Here is a 16,146-nt window from a genome sequence, read left to right on the forward strand (position 1 = left end):
CTCCATAAAAAGTCAGAGAGGCGTGGAGCAGAGCCTGGCACAGGCTTCGCAGAGGAACAAGGCCTAGAGTGCTGACACTCCTGCACCTCTTCTGAGGACTTGGATGGGTGCAACAAAGTCAAAGACCTCTTTGAATTCTGGCACGGCAGCCCTCGCAAGTCTTGGATTCGTGGTCCCGCTCTATGCACCAAACATAAACCAAGTTATATTCTGTCACAGACATCTGCCTGTGACCAGCACTACATGGCTTGAAATCAGCTAGTTTCTTAGGTGACATCCCTATCACGCCAGGAGTAGAAATTCTCAAACAAGTATTGAAAAAAAAGTCAGTCATAAATTGAGTTAAGGGTAGCTATTCATGGATCTGCACTGTTAAGTATGCAATTGTAAAGGTTTTAAGCAAGTCATGTGCCTCCCTAAAGCCCTTCAATTGCTTTGTCGTTGCTGATGGACCCAGAAATTCATGGTGATTGAGAACAGGTTTGAGGCTGGTTCGAAACAAGACTTGGTGGCATGTAGGCACCTTCATGCCCACTCTGGAGTTCAAGAGTGACTGGAAGGAGCCGATTTCAAATGCTTCTTCGACTTACCCGAGGACTGACTGCATTGACTGCACCTTCCAATCCACCTCAACCAGTCATGGCGTGGAGTCTACCAATGCTTGGCAACATACAGCTTCACCTCACAGTCCCGTGTGGCCTTCGGATTCATGTGTGCTTAGTTCCAGGAATCGTACTCCGACCCCAGGCACCACAGACCTCGTGAGGGTTTGTAACAGACATCTGTGTGCAACAGTTTCTCCAGGGCTTTAACCCTATTGTCTTAGGAGGTGACATTTTCCCCTGAAACACTCGAAAATATTTGGCAAAAAAGTTTTGGCAACAGTAGGTATGTCTAGCTCAGAGTTGAAAGGTGCAGAAAAAAAGGAACCCACATCATTCTGCATGGGTGGTGCCTATATGCGGCTCTGCTGGTTAACTTCTGGAGCAGCACAACAATGGTGAGGAGGCGCATAATGCCACCTACCAGCACAAAGCTGTACTGCTTTGACGTTTCTGGATCTGTGAAAAATATTAATAAGGTGAGGAATCTGCAGTTCGAAATATTGATCAGAAAAAAGCACAGACAAAATGCTGTTATAGAGATTATACCTAGTAGCAATTGTGAAGTACATGTTCCACGCTATCGTGAGTATTTAGAAGTTGTTACATCTGCTGCCTAAATCATCAAATGGACTTTAGAATGTGAGATGACACAGGCCTGTTGCAAGTCAAAGTACTGAAGTCGATAGCTTTGACCATCTGATACACAGACTGTAGAGTTCCGACTATCAACAGATCATTAAGGCAAGCATAAGTGAGAATTATACATTTGCTATTATTAACTCCACATCTACTTACTTTGATGATATGTTGGAAGTCTATACTGTGGAGTCGATTTCCGTGCACACTGATACTAAAAACTTAATATTCAAGTGGAATACTGCTCCACCTCGATAAAGAAACTAAGCAAGAACTGGGAACTGATGGAAAGGAGCCAAAATTCTGTGGTGAACACCTCTTAACTCAACGTATGTGTGGCTTCACTTGAATCCAAGCAAGTGGCGTGGATGTATACATAGCATTACACAGAGACAAACGCAGCAAAGCTTGCTGCCATCAAGTAAAAGGAGGCACAATCAATGGTGTTATTATTCACAACAGTTTAAAAAAAACTTTTGTTAAAACACACTGTCAAAAAGAACTAAAATACATCACAGACTTAAAAAAACAAGCGAGAAAATGCAAAACAATAGTAGTAATCTTGTGAACTCAAGTTTACACATTAATACTGTTGGCCATGCAGGTGGGGATCGTGTGAAATACCCAACATGGGTTAACTAGAACAATGTGGGAACTGAGGAAAAAAAAAGAAAATGTACATCCCTCTCTTCCCTGATACCTGTTCCCAAAACACAATGCAACACAAGCTTAAATTGCCTATTTGTGAACATAACCAAGGCAGAGGAAAATGATAATCCCATGGGAAGAGAGGTACCCATAAATCCCAACAGTCACACCCCATGGAAATTACAGTGTCCCCCTAATATACGGATCATTCCTGTAAGTGCATGTTCCCTTAGGGATTCGGCAGGCAGCCCTTTTGGGCTGATCAAGCCATAATAATATTGAATTGTATCCACCTGCCAACTCCTTGCCATGGGCACAAACATCCCAGAGTAAGTGACTACAATACGCAATCGAAATGAAACACGTGGGGAAACATATAGGCAAGAGACTCTTGCCTCTAGTTTATATCACAAAATGTGTAAAAGCAAAAATTCCTCCAATGCCTGGCCTTTAATTTGGAGCATACACTACTATGGATAACACAAGCTTCTCTTTGTGTTGTTTTTAAAGTAAGTATACAAACCAAGCACTGGCAGTTTTTTAGAAAACAAGACAGCTTCCTGGGCCTTACCACCACCTGGCAGAACAATAATTTCTTATCTCAGAATAGGGAGGGGGAAGGGCAAGTATCACTAATGGATGGAACTTTCAAGACCCACAGATCCACTACTTGCTTTGTAAAACGTCAGGAAAGAGAAGTGGCACACAGCCCTTCCTAGTTATATATTGTCACTCATTTTGGCAAACATGAACAAGAGTGGATAATAACTCCCACACTGTCGTAAGGTACCTTTTCTCATCCCTCAAGGCCTGAAGGGAAAAAAGGAATGCAGGCCTAAACAATATATTGAAAATAATGGCATCAACTTTCAACCACAGGGAAGTCTATTGCATGGCTGGTGAAACTGTGCTTCTTAAGATCCAGTCCAATGCATCTGAGATTCTGTACACATTGGATCCTTGGTCCAGTTTTAGAAATAAAGAGAGGGGCATATTTCACATGAGAACCCAGAGAAGAAAATATATAGCACCCCTTATTAAATGAATATTCGCATTAGGGTGCCGACAAAAGTATGACAGCTGCTGTAAATGGTGCAGGTGACAGGTCAGCCACATGGAAGGCACCATCCACTGTGCTCAAAAAAATTACAACGCAAGCTGCAAGAAGAAAGGATCAATCCCTCCAGTTTCATGAGGTAGTGCGCTGCATGTGGCTTTTTAGAAACAACTGGCAGAGGGATCCTAACTTAGATCCTAAGCAATGAGTCAGGTTCACAGTAGCCTGCATAGCTTCAAGTGCACCAGAAGGACATCTCAATGTTCAGACCATAGAGATTCAGACTTCTAAAACAATTACTCTGCTGCATTCTGCCATTCCCCTCATCATTAAAAAAAAAATCCCAATGCAGAACAGATCCAAATGCAGTGGGACTGCTTTCATTGCAGAAGATGTTGATGTGAATGTAGTTGCGGATGTCTGTCCATTGCATGCCCAGCACTCCTCAGTTCCAATGTACGATCATCTGTCTTCCGATCTACCACGGTCATGCCCGTTCACAGGTACATGCATTCGGCTGTTCAAATGGATGACAAATTTCTGCATGTTTCGACGCATTCAAACAGGACTGCTGGTAACATATATAGAACATTTCTAATGTGCAAGTTCTGCATTCAGCCACGTCCTTGCCTTCGTGGTATAGCAACTGAAAACACAACCAATCATTAAGGTGAGGATTCAGTTGGGTATTGTTTTTCAAACGAGAACTTAAACATAAGGGAGCTTATCCTGTGTAAATGGAAATTTAAAAAGTAGCACGTAGGACACAATCTGTTGTTCCCTAGCACAGCTTCCACCCAGACACACAGACGCCATTAGGTGGTCGGGCAAAGTCTTCTTGTACTTCAATATTAAGGCAGTGGATTACCACAGGTCGGCACAGTTCTCATCGAAAGAAGCAAAGTCTATGGCAGATCGACTCCAGGGATTTTAATCTTCTGAGGGTTAAGAGATTTCTGGTAAGTGAGGGACAAGCAAAACGGTCAAAGGGCAGCACGCACAATTAGTGGGGATTCCCTCTCGTCTAAGCTTGATCCCTTGGGGGACAGGTAGTGCTTTATTAAGTCTCTGTTCTTGTTCATAAACCTGTTGTGTTCGCAGCACAATGAAGTTCCAACCTGCCAGATTCCATCATAGCATATTAAAGCCATGTGCAGACCTTTTCTTGTTGATCTCTGTAGCGACATGGAAGTCTGTGGTATCAAAAGAAAATGCTGCTTTTTTACGGGCTCCGAACACATTTACTCTTTGCATTCGTTACTCAAACGTCATTAAGTTGGCAGGTGCCTGAAAGAGAAGAGTCTCCAGTTAGATTACATTTTTTAGAAGGTCCACCAAACCACAGTTATGGTATACATTCTACATTTAGGCTAGCTCTTTTATAACAAGAGTAGTTTTTGTGATCTGTATGGATAAACCGCTTTTGTATGCATTCCGTTTTGAAAGCCACAGAATGGCTTGGTTACGCTTTCAACTTTTGTTATAGGATTAAGAAGTTACTTACCTTTGGTAACACTCTTTCAGATGGATACGCTGTCTAACCCCATATTCATCATCTTGTTCGTAGCCCCAGGCACTAGACAACATTTCTTTTCACAACTTTCTAAGTCAGAAGCACAGAGCCATAAAGAACACTGACTACTGGTGCATCAGATCTACGGCAGTGAAAGTGAAGTCCCTGTCCCTAGAAATCAGTTCTCAGAGCTGGTAGGATTCGGTAAGGAATCTGCAACTAGATATGGTCTCTACCAGATAAGGCGTTACCGCAGGTAAAGTAACTTGTTCATCTGATAGAGACTTCTAGTTGCAGATTCCTTACCTTAGAATAGATACCCAAGCAATACCATCCATGGAGGTGGGTCTGTGTACCAAAAATCACACCAAAAAGTCCTGCAGGACTGAACGGGAAAAGCGCCCGTCCCTATGAATCTGATTGTCCAGGCAGTAGTGTTTGGTAAATGTGTGCAGGGATGCCCACGTTGCAGCCTGACAGATGTCCAGGACTGGAACTCCGCATGCTAGTGCAGTGATTGCAGCTTTAGCTCTGGCAAAATGAGCACGCAAGCCCTCAGGGGGTTGCTTTTTAGCCAACGTGTAGCACATTTTAACACAGAGTACGACCCATCTGGAGATGGTTATGTGGGTGTGAAGAAAGGTTAGGCAGTGCAGAAGAGAACCAACAAAGTTGATCATCCACCCAGAACCCTTTGGTATAATCAAGGTAGATTGTCAACGCTCTTTTTGGGTCCAGGCGGTGGAGTCTCGCCTCTTCTTTAGAAGGATGTGGGGGTGCATAAAAAGTAGGCAAGGTGATGGACTAGCCTACGTGGAAGGGTGTAAACACTTTCGGGAGAAAGGAGGTCCGTGTGCAAAGCACCACTTTGTCAGGATAGATTGAAAGGTAGGGAGGCTTAGATGACAATGCCTGCAGCTCACTCACCGTTCGGGCAGATGTAATGGCCACAAGGAAGGCTGTTTTCAAGGTGAGAAGTCAAAGAGGATAACTGTTTAGAGGCTTGAAAGAAGCACACATCAGGAATGTCAGAACCAAATTCAAGCCCCATTGGGGAATAATGAATAGGAAATTAGGAAACATAAGTAAGGCCTTTAAGGAACCTATTTACGATAGAGGATTGAAGGAAGCTGGTCCTTTATGTGGTATTTCAATACTGTGTAAAAGGTCCAGAGGGTCCATAGTGAGTAGACAGGGCTTGCCATGCAATCCCATAATGCTCTATTTCGAGGAAGTGTGGTCGAGCAGCCTCAGGGTCAACACAGAGGAGTGTAAGACATCGACAAAGACACACAATATGCATGCAGAGTCAGGAAGTGCCAGTATTTTCAGGAGAGCCCTCAAACATCCACTAGGATGATGAGCTTCATCATTGGGCAAGCTCCTCGTCAGACCGGTACTGCAATGTCTGGCGGACCACCCCAATCAAGGTGGTGGTACTCAACCTAAGATTATATAGCAGATGTAGTTAGGTCCACAGAAAATACTGACTGTAAGAAAAAAAATAGGAGAGACAAGAGAGTTAAAATTGGCTCCTAGCCTTAAGCATCATGATTTAATAACTTAGGAAAAGGATCAGGCCAAGATTAAAAAAGGAAACAAGGGGAGTAAATGCGGGGAATAATGTCCCACTGTACTCCGTGGAAAGGAAAAAGGTAGTGTACCTAGTCCTAACACAATCTGGTCAACATGTTTCGCGCCTCTACGGTCCAAAAATGATCCCTTGGCGCTTCATCAGGACCGTAACAACTACTTCTCCTATTTATATAAGCAATAATAAGTGCTGGGAAGTCACTTACTGAACGAGGACTACTTGTCACCGTCAATAGGTCACCCTGCATGTTCGTCTATTCGCCATAGTGACAATATGATAGCATTATTTCTATGCTTCACTCTCCTTGTCACTATTTTAATACTGTTATGCTGTGTCGTCCTGGTTATTGCAGCTCACGCTTTGCTATCTAAGATGCAGTTGTTTTATTAAATCATTATTAAAACATATACTGCCTCTGTTTGTCATTTATATATGAGACTAAGGTAACTGAGAGAAACGGATGAGACGAACGAGTTACTTACCTTCGGTAACGACTTTTCTGGTGGATACATTAGCTACCTGTGGATTCCTCACCTAATGAATACTCCCATGGCGCCAGCATTCGACGGAAATCTTCTTACTAGTCTCTGCACGTCGACGAGGACGTCACTCTAGCCCACGCGACGCCGTCTGACGTCATACAGGCAATAAGAGGTCCTCGACGACGTGCGGACGTCAGTACCAATCATTTTTTACGTGCATGAGAACAACCAGGCAATGCAATGAAAGAGCAAGGCAACATCCCATTACATTGTAAAAATACACAACATTGCATGAATAACTGTAAATCTTTTTTATATATATATATATAACTCTCTCTTTTTAAAATATATATATACACATCAAGTATATACACAAAGATATATACATATATACATATATAAATATATTATACACAACATCTATTGCACCCTCGAAGACCAAGAGGAGCGCACTCAAGGATTACTTGGTAAGACCAGAAAGGCAACGGGGAGGCGGGTGGGACCGTGAGGAATCCACAGGTAGCTAATGTATCCACCAGAAAAGTCGTTACCGAAGGTAAGTAACGCGTTCTTCTGATGGATACAACTACCTGTGGATTCCTCACCTAATGAATAGAGTCCCAAAGCAGTACCACTCCCGGCGGTGGGTGCCGAAATGGTCAAACCAAGAAATCCTGCAGCACTGACCGTGCAAAATGGCCGTCCCTTCTAACCTCAGAATCCAAACAGTAATGTTTTGCAAAAGTGTGAAGGGACGACCAAGTTGCGGCCTTGCAGATGTCGACCACAGGAACACCTCTGGCCAAGGCCGAAGTGGCCGACTTAGCTCTGGTGGAATGAGCTCTAATGCCCTCAGGAGGATCCTTCTTTGCCAAAGCGTAACATATTTTAATGCAAAGAACAACCCACCTGGATAGTGTTCTCTTGTGGACTGCCTTTCCTCTCCTCTTGCACACGTATCCAATAAACAGCTGATCCTCCAGCCTGAAATCCTTTGTTCTATCAATAAAGAAGCTCAACGCCCTCTTTGGGTCCAGACGGTGCAGTCTTTCTTCCTCTTTGGAAGGATGAGGCGGAGGATAGAACGTGGACAAAGTAATTGCCTGAGCCAAATGGAAGGGTGAAACAACCTCCGGGAGGAAAGCAGCCTTGGTCCTCAACACCACCTTATCCCCATAAAAAGTTGTATAAGGTGGCTTTACTGATAAGGCCTGCAACTCACTCACTCTCCTTGCTGATGTTATAGCTATCAGGAAGACTGTTTTTAAAACCAAATACCTCAAGGGGCAAGAATGCATAGGTTCAAAAGGGGACCCCATAAGGAAAGTCAGGACCAAGGACAAATCCCATTGCGGCATAACGAATGGCTTTGGAGGATATTGATTTAGAAGACCTTTCAAGAATCTGATAACAATAGGGGATTTAAATAAAGATGGTTGGTCTGGAAGACATATGAAGGCTGACAAGGCCGATAAATAACCCTTAATGGTAGCCACTGCACAACCTTTCTGCGCTAGAGACAGAGCAAAAGACAAAACGTCCGATAGATGAGCATGCAAAGGATCAATCTGCCTCGCTCCACACCACGCAACAAATTTAGACCATCTATTAGCGTAGATAGATTTAGTGGAGTGTCGCCTGGCCGCTAATATAACATCCACTACCTCAGGTGGGAGAGAGAAGGAACTCAGGTTGCCCCGTTCAATCTCCAGGCATGTAGGTGCAGACTCTGGAGGTTGGGGTGTAGAACCTGCCCCTGCGACTGCGAGAGGAGGTCTGCCCTGAAAGGGAGACGGAGCGGAGGGCACATTGAGAGTTGGAGAAGGTCGGAGTACCATACCCTCCTTGGCCAATCCGGAGCTATTAGGATGACTAGAGCCCGGTCCTGGCGAATCTTCCTCAATACTCGAGGAATCAAGGGTATGGGAGGAAACGCGTAAAGCAACTGGCCGCACCAGGTTATTTGAAACGCATCCCCCAACGCTCCCTGCATCGGATACTGGAGGCTGCAGAATAACGGACAATGCGCGTTCTCTCGAGTGGCAAACAGATCTACCCGAGGAAACCCCCACCTCTGGAAGATTAAACAGACTTGATCTGGATGGAGACGCCACTCGTGGTCTGCCGAGAATTGGCGACTGAGACTGTCCGCACGCACGTTCAAGACTCCGGCCAGATGGTTTGCTATCAAGCAAATCTGATGGTCCTTTGCCCAGGACCATAGTCGAAGAGCTTCTCTGCAGAGAAGGTACGACCCCACTCCTCCCTGCTTGTTTATGTACCACATCGTGGTAGTATTGTCCGTTAGGACCTGTACCGACTGACCACGAAGGGAAGGGAGGAAGGCCTTGAGAGCCAGACGTACAGCCCGTAACTCTAACAGATTGATGTGAAACATCTGTTCCTCTGGAGACCAAAGACCTTTGATCTCCAGATCCCCCAGATGAGCTCCCCACCCTAGAGTGGAAGCATCCGTTATGACTGTGGCCACTGGTGGCGACTGCTGGAACGGCTTTCCTTGTGAAAGATTGTTGCTTGCAATCCACCACTTCAAATCCACAGCAGCATCTCTGGAGATCTTGACAGTACTCTCTAGGTCCCCTTTGTGTTGAGACCACTGCCTTCGGAGGCACCACTGAAGAGCCCTCATGTGCCAGCGAGCATGCGTGACCAACAGAATGCAGGAGGCAAACAGACCGAGCAGACGAAGGACCTTGAGGACTGGAACTACCGCTCCATTTCGAAACATTGGAACCAAATCCTGAATATCTTGAATCCGCTGAGGCGGAGGAAAGGCCCGACCCAATGTTGTATCCAGTACTGCCCCTATGAACAGGAGGCGCTGAGAGGGCTCTAGGTGAGATTTGGGCTCGTTCACCGAAAAACCCAGGTCGAACAACAACTGGGTTGTTGACTGCAGATGATGCGACAAGCTCCGGGGACTTGGCTTTGATCAACCAGTCGTCCAAGTAAGGGAATACTGCTATCCCCTTCCTTCTGAGCTCTGCCGCAACCACCGACATCACCTTCGTGAAGACTCGAGGTGCTGAAGTAAGACCAAACGGAAGGACCGCAAACTGATAGTGCTGCGATCCCACCACAAACCGGAGATACTTCCTGTGTGACTTGAGTATCGGAATATGAAAGTAAGCATCCTGCAAGTCGACAGACACCATCCAGTCTTCCTTGTTCAACGCCAAGAGCACCTGTGCTAGGGTCAGCATCTTGAACTTTTCCTGCTTGAGGAACCAATTCAAGATCCTCAGGTCCAGGATTGGTCTCAAACGACCATTCTTCTTGGGAATCAGGAAATACCTTGAGTAACATCCTCGACCCCTTTCCTGCTCTGGGACCAACTCCACCGCGCCCTTTGAAAGGAGGGCTTGTACCTCCTGTTCTAGCAACAGGAGGTGTTCTTCTGAACAATAAGAAGGACGGGGCAGGATGAGGGGCGGGAACTCCCGAAAGGGAAGGGTGTAGCCTTTTCCCACAATACTGAGAACCCAAGTGTCCGTTGTAACAGTCTTCCATTTGGTGAGAAAATGCTGTAATCTTCCCCCTACAGGAGAGGAGTGAGTGGGAAATGGTGGAAGCCTAAGGCTGCTTCCCCTGCTGCACCCCGCCAGAGGATGAGGAAGAGGCAGAGTGCTGCTGAGAGGCTCCTCTGGTGCGGACCCTACCTCTCCCCCTAAAAGATCTATAGGGATGGGAAGAGGCAGGTTGCTGATATCTTCCCCGAAAGGAAGAGGAGGAAGAGCCACGCCCAAATCCACGAAACCTCCTGAAAAATCTGGAAGAGGCCGTGGAAGAAGGAGCTTGGAGCCCTAACGACTTAGCCGTGGCCCTGCTTTCCTTAAAACGTTCCAAGGCCGAATCAGCCTTGGCTCCAAACAGTTTGTCCCCATCAAACGGGAGATCCAACAATGTGGACTGTACATCCGCAGAAAAGCCCGAGTTACGGAGCCAGGCCTGTCTCCTTGCCACCACAGTTGTGCCCATTGCTCTGGCTACCGAGTCGGTGGTATCCAGTCCCGTCTGGATAATCTGGGTCGCAGCAGCCTGGGCATTTGAAACAAGATCCAAAAGACCCTGGGGAAGCTCTGTAAATGATGAAGAAATGTCATCCATCAGAGCATGAATATACCTCCCCAGGATACAGGTTGCATTGGTGGCTTTTAACGCCAGACTGCAGGACGAAAAAATCTTCTTGGACTGCGCCTCTAGTTTCTTAGAATCTCTGTCCCCAGGCACCGTCGGGAAAGAACCAGGCGCTGACTTGGATGAACAGGAGGCCTGCACCACCAAGCTCTCCGGCGTAGGGTGCCTAGACAGAAAACCAGGGTCAGTCGGAGCCGCCCGATACCTCCTGGCCACGGCTCTGTGAACTGCTGGGGAAGATGCCGGCCTCTTCCACACCTCTAACACCGGATCCAGCAGAGCGTCATTAAATGGCAAAAGAGGCTCCGCCGCAGCTGAGGCCGGATGTAGCACCTCTGTTAAAAGGTTTTGTTTAGCCTCCACCACCGGCAAAGGCAGGTCCAAAAAACTAGCTGCCTTCCTTACCACTGCATGAAAGGAAGCAGCCTCCTCAGTGTATTCTCCCGGGGACGAAAGATCCCACTCAGGGGAAGTGTCCAGCCCACTGGCCGACTCCAGACCACGCAGCCCATCACCCGAGTCCTCTAGCTCTCCTTCCTCCAGGGCTCGTTGGTACTCCTGCTCCTCTAATACACGGAGAGCACGTCTCCTCGAATGAAGTCGTTGTTCAATACGCGGAGTCGACAATGCCTCCGCCGAAGTCGAAGATCGGCGCCGATCTTCAGAAGCCACCGACGCCGCGTCCGGCGCCACAGGTAACTTCGGCGCCGACGAAAGAGGAGCTGAAGCAGATGGACCCACCGGAGTCACAGGCCGAAATCCCGACGTCGACGGGATGGAAATCCCCGGGGCCAATCCTTCTGAAGCCACCGGAGCGGCCACCGGCGCCGACACTGGCGCCGAGCCCACGTTCCCAAAAGGGAGAAAGGGCATAAAGGGTGCCGGCCGAAGAGGCGCAGGATCACCCAATGAAAAGGCCAAAGGCCCAGCCGGAGCACCCCCTGGAGCCATCTGTTGGAAGATGGTATACATCGCATTCAAGAATGCGGAACTATCGGCTCCAGGGGTGGGAAAAGCCGGATACTGGGGTGCCTGTCTCGGAGGCGACCCCGACGCCGGCCTCGACGTCTGCAACGCCGGAGAAAACACCTGAGGCTCCAAAACCTCAATCACCGACGCCTGTCCAGGTGAAGTTGGAGACGCCGGAGAGGGCAACGGCGTCGAAGGATGCAGCGTAACCGTGGGACTGATCTCCCATGTCCTTCGGCGCCGATCCGAAGACCTGGAACGAGTCTCCTTCGAATGACGCCGAGATTCTCTACGGCACCGGGAGTCTCGATGACGCCGATGTCTTGGAGAAGAAGACTTCTTGTGATGCTTCTCCTTCGATTTCGCCATAAACAGCTTCGCCTCACGTTCTTTGAGGGCCTTTGGATTCATGTGCTGGCATGAATCACAAGTCGAGACGTCGTGGTCGGAGCTCAAACACCAAAGGCAATCGGAATGAGGATCCGTCACCGACATCTTGCCTCCACACTCACGACAAGGCTTGAATCCAGACTTTCTCTGCGACATTATTACCACAGCGAAAGACTACACAGCAAAAATACACTGTAACCACAAAAGTAACAGTTGCTCCCTCGAAGATAACCGTTTCGAATGCACGGAAAAAAGGGAACTGACGTCCGCACGTCGTCGAGGACCTCTTATTGCCTGTATGACGTCAGACGGCGTCGCGTGGGCTAGAGTGACGTCCTCGTCGACGTGCAGAGACTAGTAAGAAGATTTCCGTCGAATGCTGGCGCCATGGGAGTATTCATTAGGTGAGGAATCCACAGGTAGTTGTATCCATCAGAACTGAGTGACCACGGCTTCCCTGAGAAACCAATTATGTCATGCGCTCGGCTGCCCAGTCATCCCTGCCCTCGGGTAGAGATGAAGCACTGCTAGTTAGCTGGAGCAACACCCGGATTGGAGCAACAGGTGTCACCCGCAGTGAGTCAGACTTAGTCTCCCACACCGCAGGCGATTCTGCCGCTCAAAATCCAGTAGTCTCATTAGAATGAGAGCCTACGCTACACCACTTTCAGACAAGTTTCTGACCAAATGGGAGTGAGTGCCTTTGTGCACTCTGTGATCAGAAACAAAGCCTTCCCTGGATGGAGGTGCTTCACACCTCCCCTCTGAAGGAACTGTAACACCTGTCATTGAGCCTCAAATGCTCAAGCCTCAGATTGCAGTGCCCCAGGGCACTCCAGCTAGTGGAGCTGCCTTCTCCCCCGGACAAAGCCCCACTTTTGGCAACAAGTCCAGTGGGAAAATTAGGGAAAACAGGGAGGAGTGACCACCCCAACCAGGACCACCCCTAAGGTGTCCAGAGCTGAGGTGACCCCTCCCTGCAGAATCCTCCGTCTGGGTTTGGAGGATAGAGACCAAAAGGATTAGGTTTGTGTCCCTCCTCCCCAAAGGGAGTAGGCACAAGGAGGGTGTAGCCACCCTCAGGGACAGAAGCCATTGGCTACTGCCCTCTGACCCGTAAAACACCCCTAAATCTATGATTTAAGGGCCTCCCTGAACCCAGGTCACCAGATTCCTGGCAACCTAACAAGAAGAACTGCTAAGCGGAAACCCCAGCAGAGAAGAAGGAAGACGACAACTGATTTGGCCCCAGCTCTACCGGCTTGTCTCCTGCTTCAAAGAACCTGCAAAAGAACAGTGACGCATCCAGCGGTACCAGCAACCTCTGCCAAGCTCCAGAGGACTGCCCTGCACCCAAAAGGACCAAGAACCCCCCAGGACAGCAGCCCTGTCCAAGAAGAAACAAAGACTAAGGAATCCCACCTCACTCCGAATGCGTGAGTCCCAACCACTGTGCACTAGATGCCCACGGCCGTGTCCAGGTGGCCAATCCAGCTAGAGAGGATCCCGAGACGATTCTGAGCAAGTGCCCACCCTGGGTTGTCCTCTCTACCCCTCCATGACGATGCCTCAAGAGGGAATCCCGAGGACCCCCCTGACCACAAAAGCTCCGGACGAAGATATCCTACGCCAAAGGACCCACTGCACCCGCAGCCCCCAGGCCTTGTATAAACTGACACCTGGTGCAGCCACGTTCAGCAGGCTGCCATTCTCCCCTGTCCAACAAGTGATGTTCCGGAGACGCCCCTGGACGTCGCCTGCAGCCTCTGAGTGCCCCCCGGGGTCCCCTCATAGACCAGCATTGGAAACCCGATGTTCTGTTTACACCCTGCACCCGGCCGCCCCTGTGCCGCTGAGGGTGTGTGTTTGGTGCCTACTTGTGCTCCCTCTAGTGTTCCTCTAATCCCCCCTGTTATGCCCTCCGAGCTGCGGGTACCCACCCGCAGGCGGGCCTGATTACGAGTACCCCGTCTCCATAGAAGCCCACGTTAAAATTGCTCATCTTTGACCTCTGCACATGGCCGGCCCCGTGTTGCTGGTGGTGGGTGTTTGGGGTTAACTTGAACCCCAACGGGTGGACTTCCTAAAACCTGGAGACTGAAACTGTCATCTAACATTTCTTACCCCCAGGAACTGAAAATTGCTCTGTGTCCATTTTTAAAACTGATTATTTTCAATAATTCAAAAACTGTATAACATCAATTTCAAACAAAGCACTCTTGATACATATTACGAATCTACTGAAGTACTTATCTGCAACTTGAATCTAGTGGTTCTAAAAATAAATTAGGAAAATATATTTTTGTTATATAAAAATCATTGATCTGGAGTTAAGTCATTGAGTGTGTGCTTCTTCTATTGTCTCAGTGTGTACAACAAATGCTTTGCACTGCCCTCTGATAAGCCTATCTGCTCGACCGAACTACCACAGAGAGCATCAGTATTATTTAGTTTAGCCTCTGTTAAGCCTCTGGGGAACCCCTGGACTCTGCGCACACTATATCTCATTTTGATATAGTATATACAGAGCCTGCTTCCTACACTGAATTTAATGGTCTTAGGGGTGTGTAAGGTAAGGGTGTGTAAGGGGCATAGTGACCGTTGGGGTCACTACGCCCCTATATGACCACTTCCTGTGGGAAGTGGGCATAACCCTGTCCCAGAATTCCTAGGTATGCCATCACAAAGGTGGCTACCTATGAAATTTGGTGTCCATCTCGAGGTAGCCAACCTTAGGGGTATTACTAGCCTAGGGGTGGTACACCTATCTTGACTAGCTAATTTTCATGCCTGTGCCAAGTGGGCTCTGGTCAGGAGGGTAGCTTCCTCTCCTGTGAGGGGAGCCAGATTTGCATTTCAAAAGCAGCAGCCCTTGGAGGCTTACCGTCTTAGGACGGCTAATCTGCAGGTCATCCTGTGGGAGGGGTTGTTACACCCTCTTCCTGGGCAGTCCTTTGTTCTGGGCCTCCTGAGAGCAGAAGGCTCTCATTCTAGGTGGCCAGAACAGTGTCTCAGGTGGCAGGCTGGCAGAAACTAGTCAGCAAGCACACCAGAGGCTGGTAGAGTTTCAGGGGGCACCACCAAGATGCCCTCTGGGTGCACGTATTGGTAAATCCAACACTGGCATGTGTGGGTTCACCAATATGAGATGTTTGCTATCAAACAACCCTATCTTCAGTGAAGCCATCATGTAACTGAGGAACTCATATTGACCAGTGCCCAGCACACACATTTAAAATGGCTTCCCTGGCCACTTAATATGCCTGAGAATTGACAAAGACATAGCAGGGGCATATCTGCTCTTGCAGATATGCCCTCACATGTAATATAATGCACCCTCCTTTGGGCTGTAAGGCCTGCTGTAGGGGTGACTTACATATTGCAAGCAATGTTAGTAAACATGGCACACAGGCTGTGTGCCATGTCATGTTTTCACCGTTGTCCGCTCCAAGACGTGCAGCCTGCAATGGCAGCCAGTCATGTGCTTGCTGAAGGGTCCCTTAGGGTAGCACAATTTGTGCTGCAGTCCTTAGGGACCCCTCTTTAGCACCCCAGGCCCTAGGTGCCAAGGGTACCATTTACTAGGGTCTTACAGAAGGTGCTAAAAGATTTGCCAATTGGACAGTTTTGGGGGAGAGAATACTGGCACTGGGGACGTCGTTAGCAGGGACCCAGTGCACCTAAGTCAAAGTTCCATCAAATACAAGGCAAAAAAGTAGGGGGTGTGGGGTACTGCAACAAAAACAGTTCCCTACAGGGATTTAAACAAAGAAGGCTGATCAGGCAGCCATAAGAAGGCAGATATTGCAGACAAATAACCTTTGTGAGTACCCAAAGCAGAGCCCTGCTGGGCTAATGAAAGTATAAACAATAGAACTTCAGCGAGAGTGGCAAAGAGGGGGTCAACAGACTTCTCTATGCACCATGCCACAAATTTCTTCCAGTGAAAGGCATTTAGCATTTTGGTGGTGGGACCCCTGGCTGCCAAGATAACGTTACAGACTTCGGGCGAAAGATCAAAAGTTTTCAACTGCTGCCACTCAATCTCCACACATGAAGGTGGAGACCGGACAGGTTTGGGTGGAGATCCCTCT

General features: G+C 48.1%; 1 protein-coding gene across 5 annotated transcripts in view; it reads right to left on the bottom strand.

The window, feature by feature from the left end:
* Nucleotides 1–1,685: 1,685 nt before the first annotated feature.
* The window catches only part of RALGPS2 (Ral GEF with PH domain and SH3 binding motif 2), an 812,647-nt gene continuing 798,186 nt past the window's right edge, over nucleotides 1,686–16,146 (bottom strand). For all 5 annotated transcript variants that reach the window (XM_069231548.1, XM_069231547.1, XM_069231545.1 and 2 more), the window contains one exon: nucleotides 1,686–4,233. In XM_069231548.1, the coding sequence (XP_069087649.1) occupies nucleotides 4,204–4,233 (30 nt within the window). In that variant the 3' untranslated portion in view covers nucleotides 1,686–4,203. The remainder of the gene's footprint in view (nucleotides 4,234–16,146) is intronic.

The sequence above is a fragment of the Pleurodeles waltl genome, chromosome 4_2 (genome assembly GCF_031143425.1).
Source record: "Pleurodeles waltl isolate 20211129_DDA chromosome 4_2, aPleWal1.hap1.20221129, whole genome shotgun sequence".
In the NCBI taxonomy this organism is placed as follows: Eukaryota; Metazoa; Chordata; class Amphibia; order Caudata; family Salamandridae; genus Pleurodeles; species Pleurodeles waltl.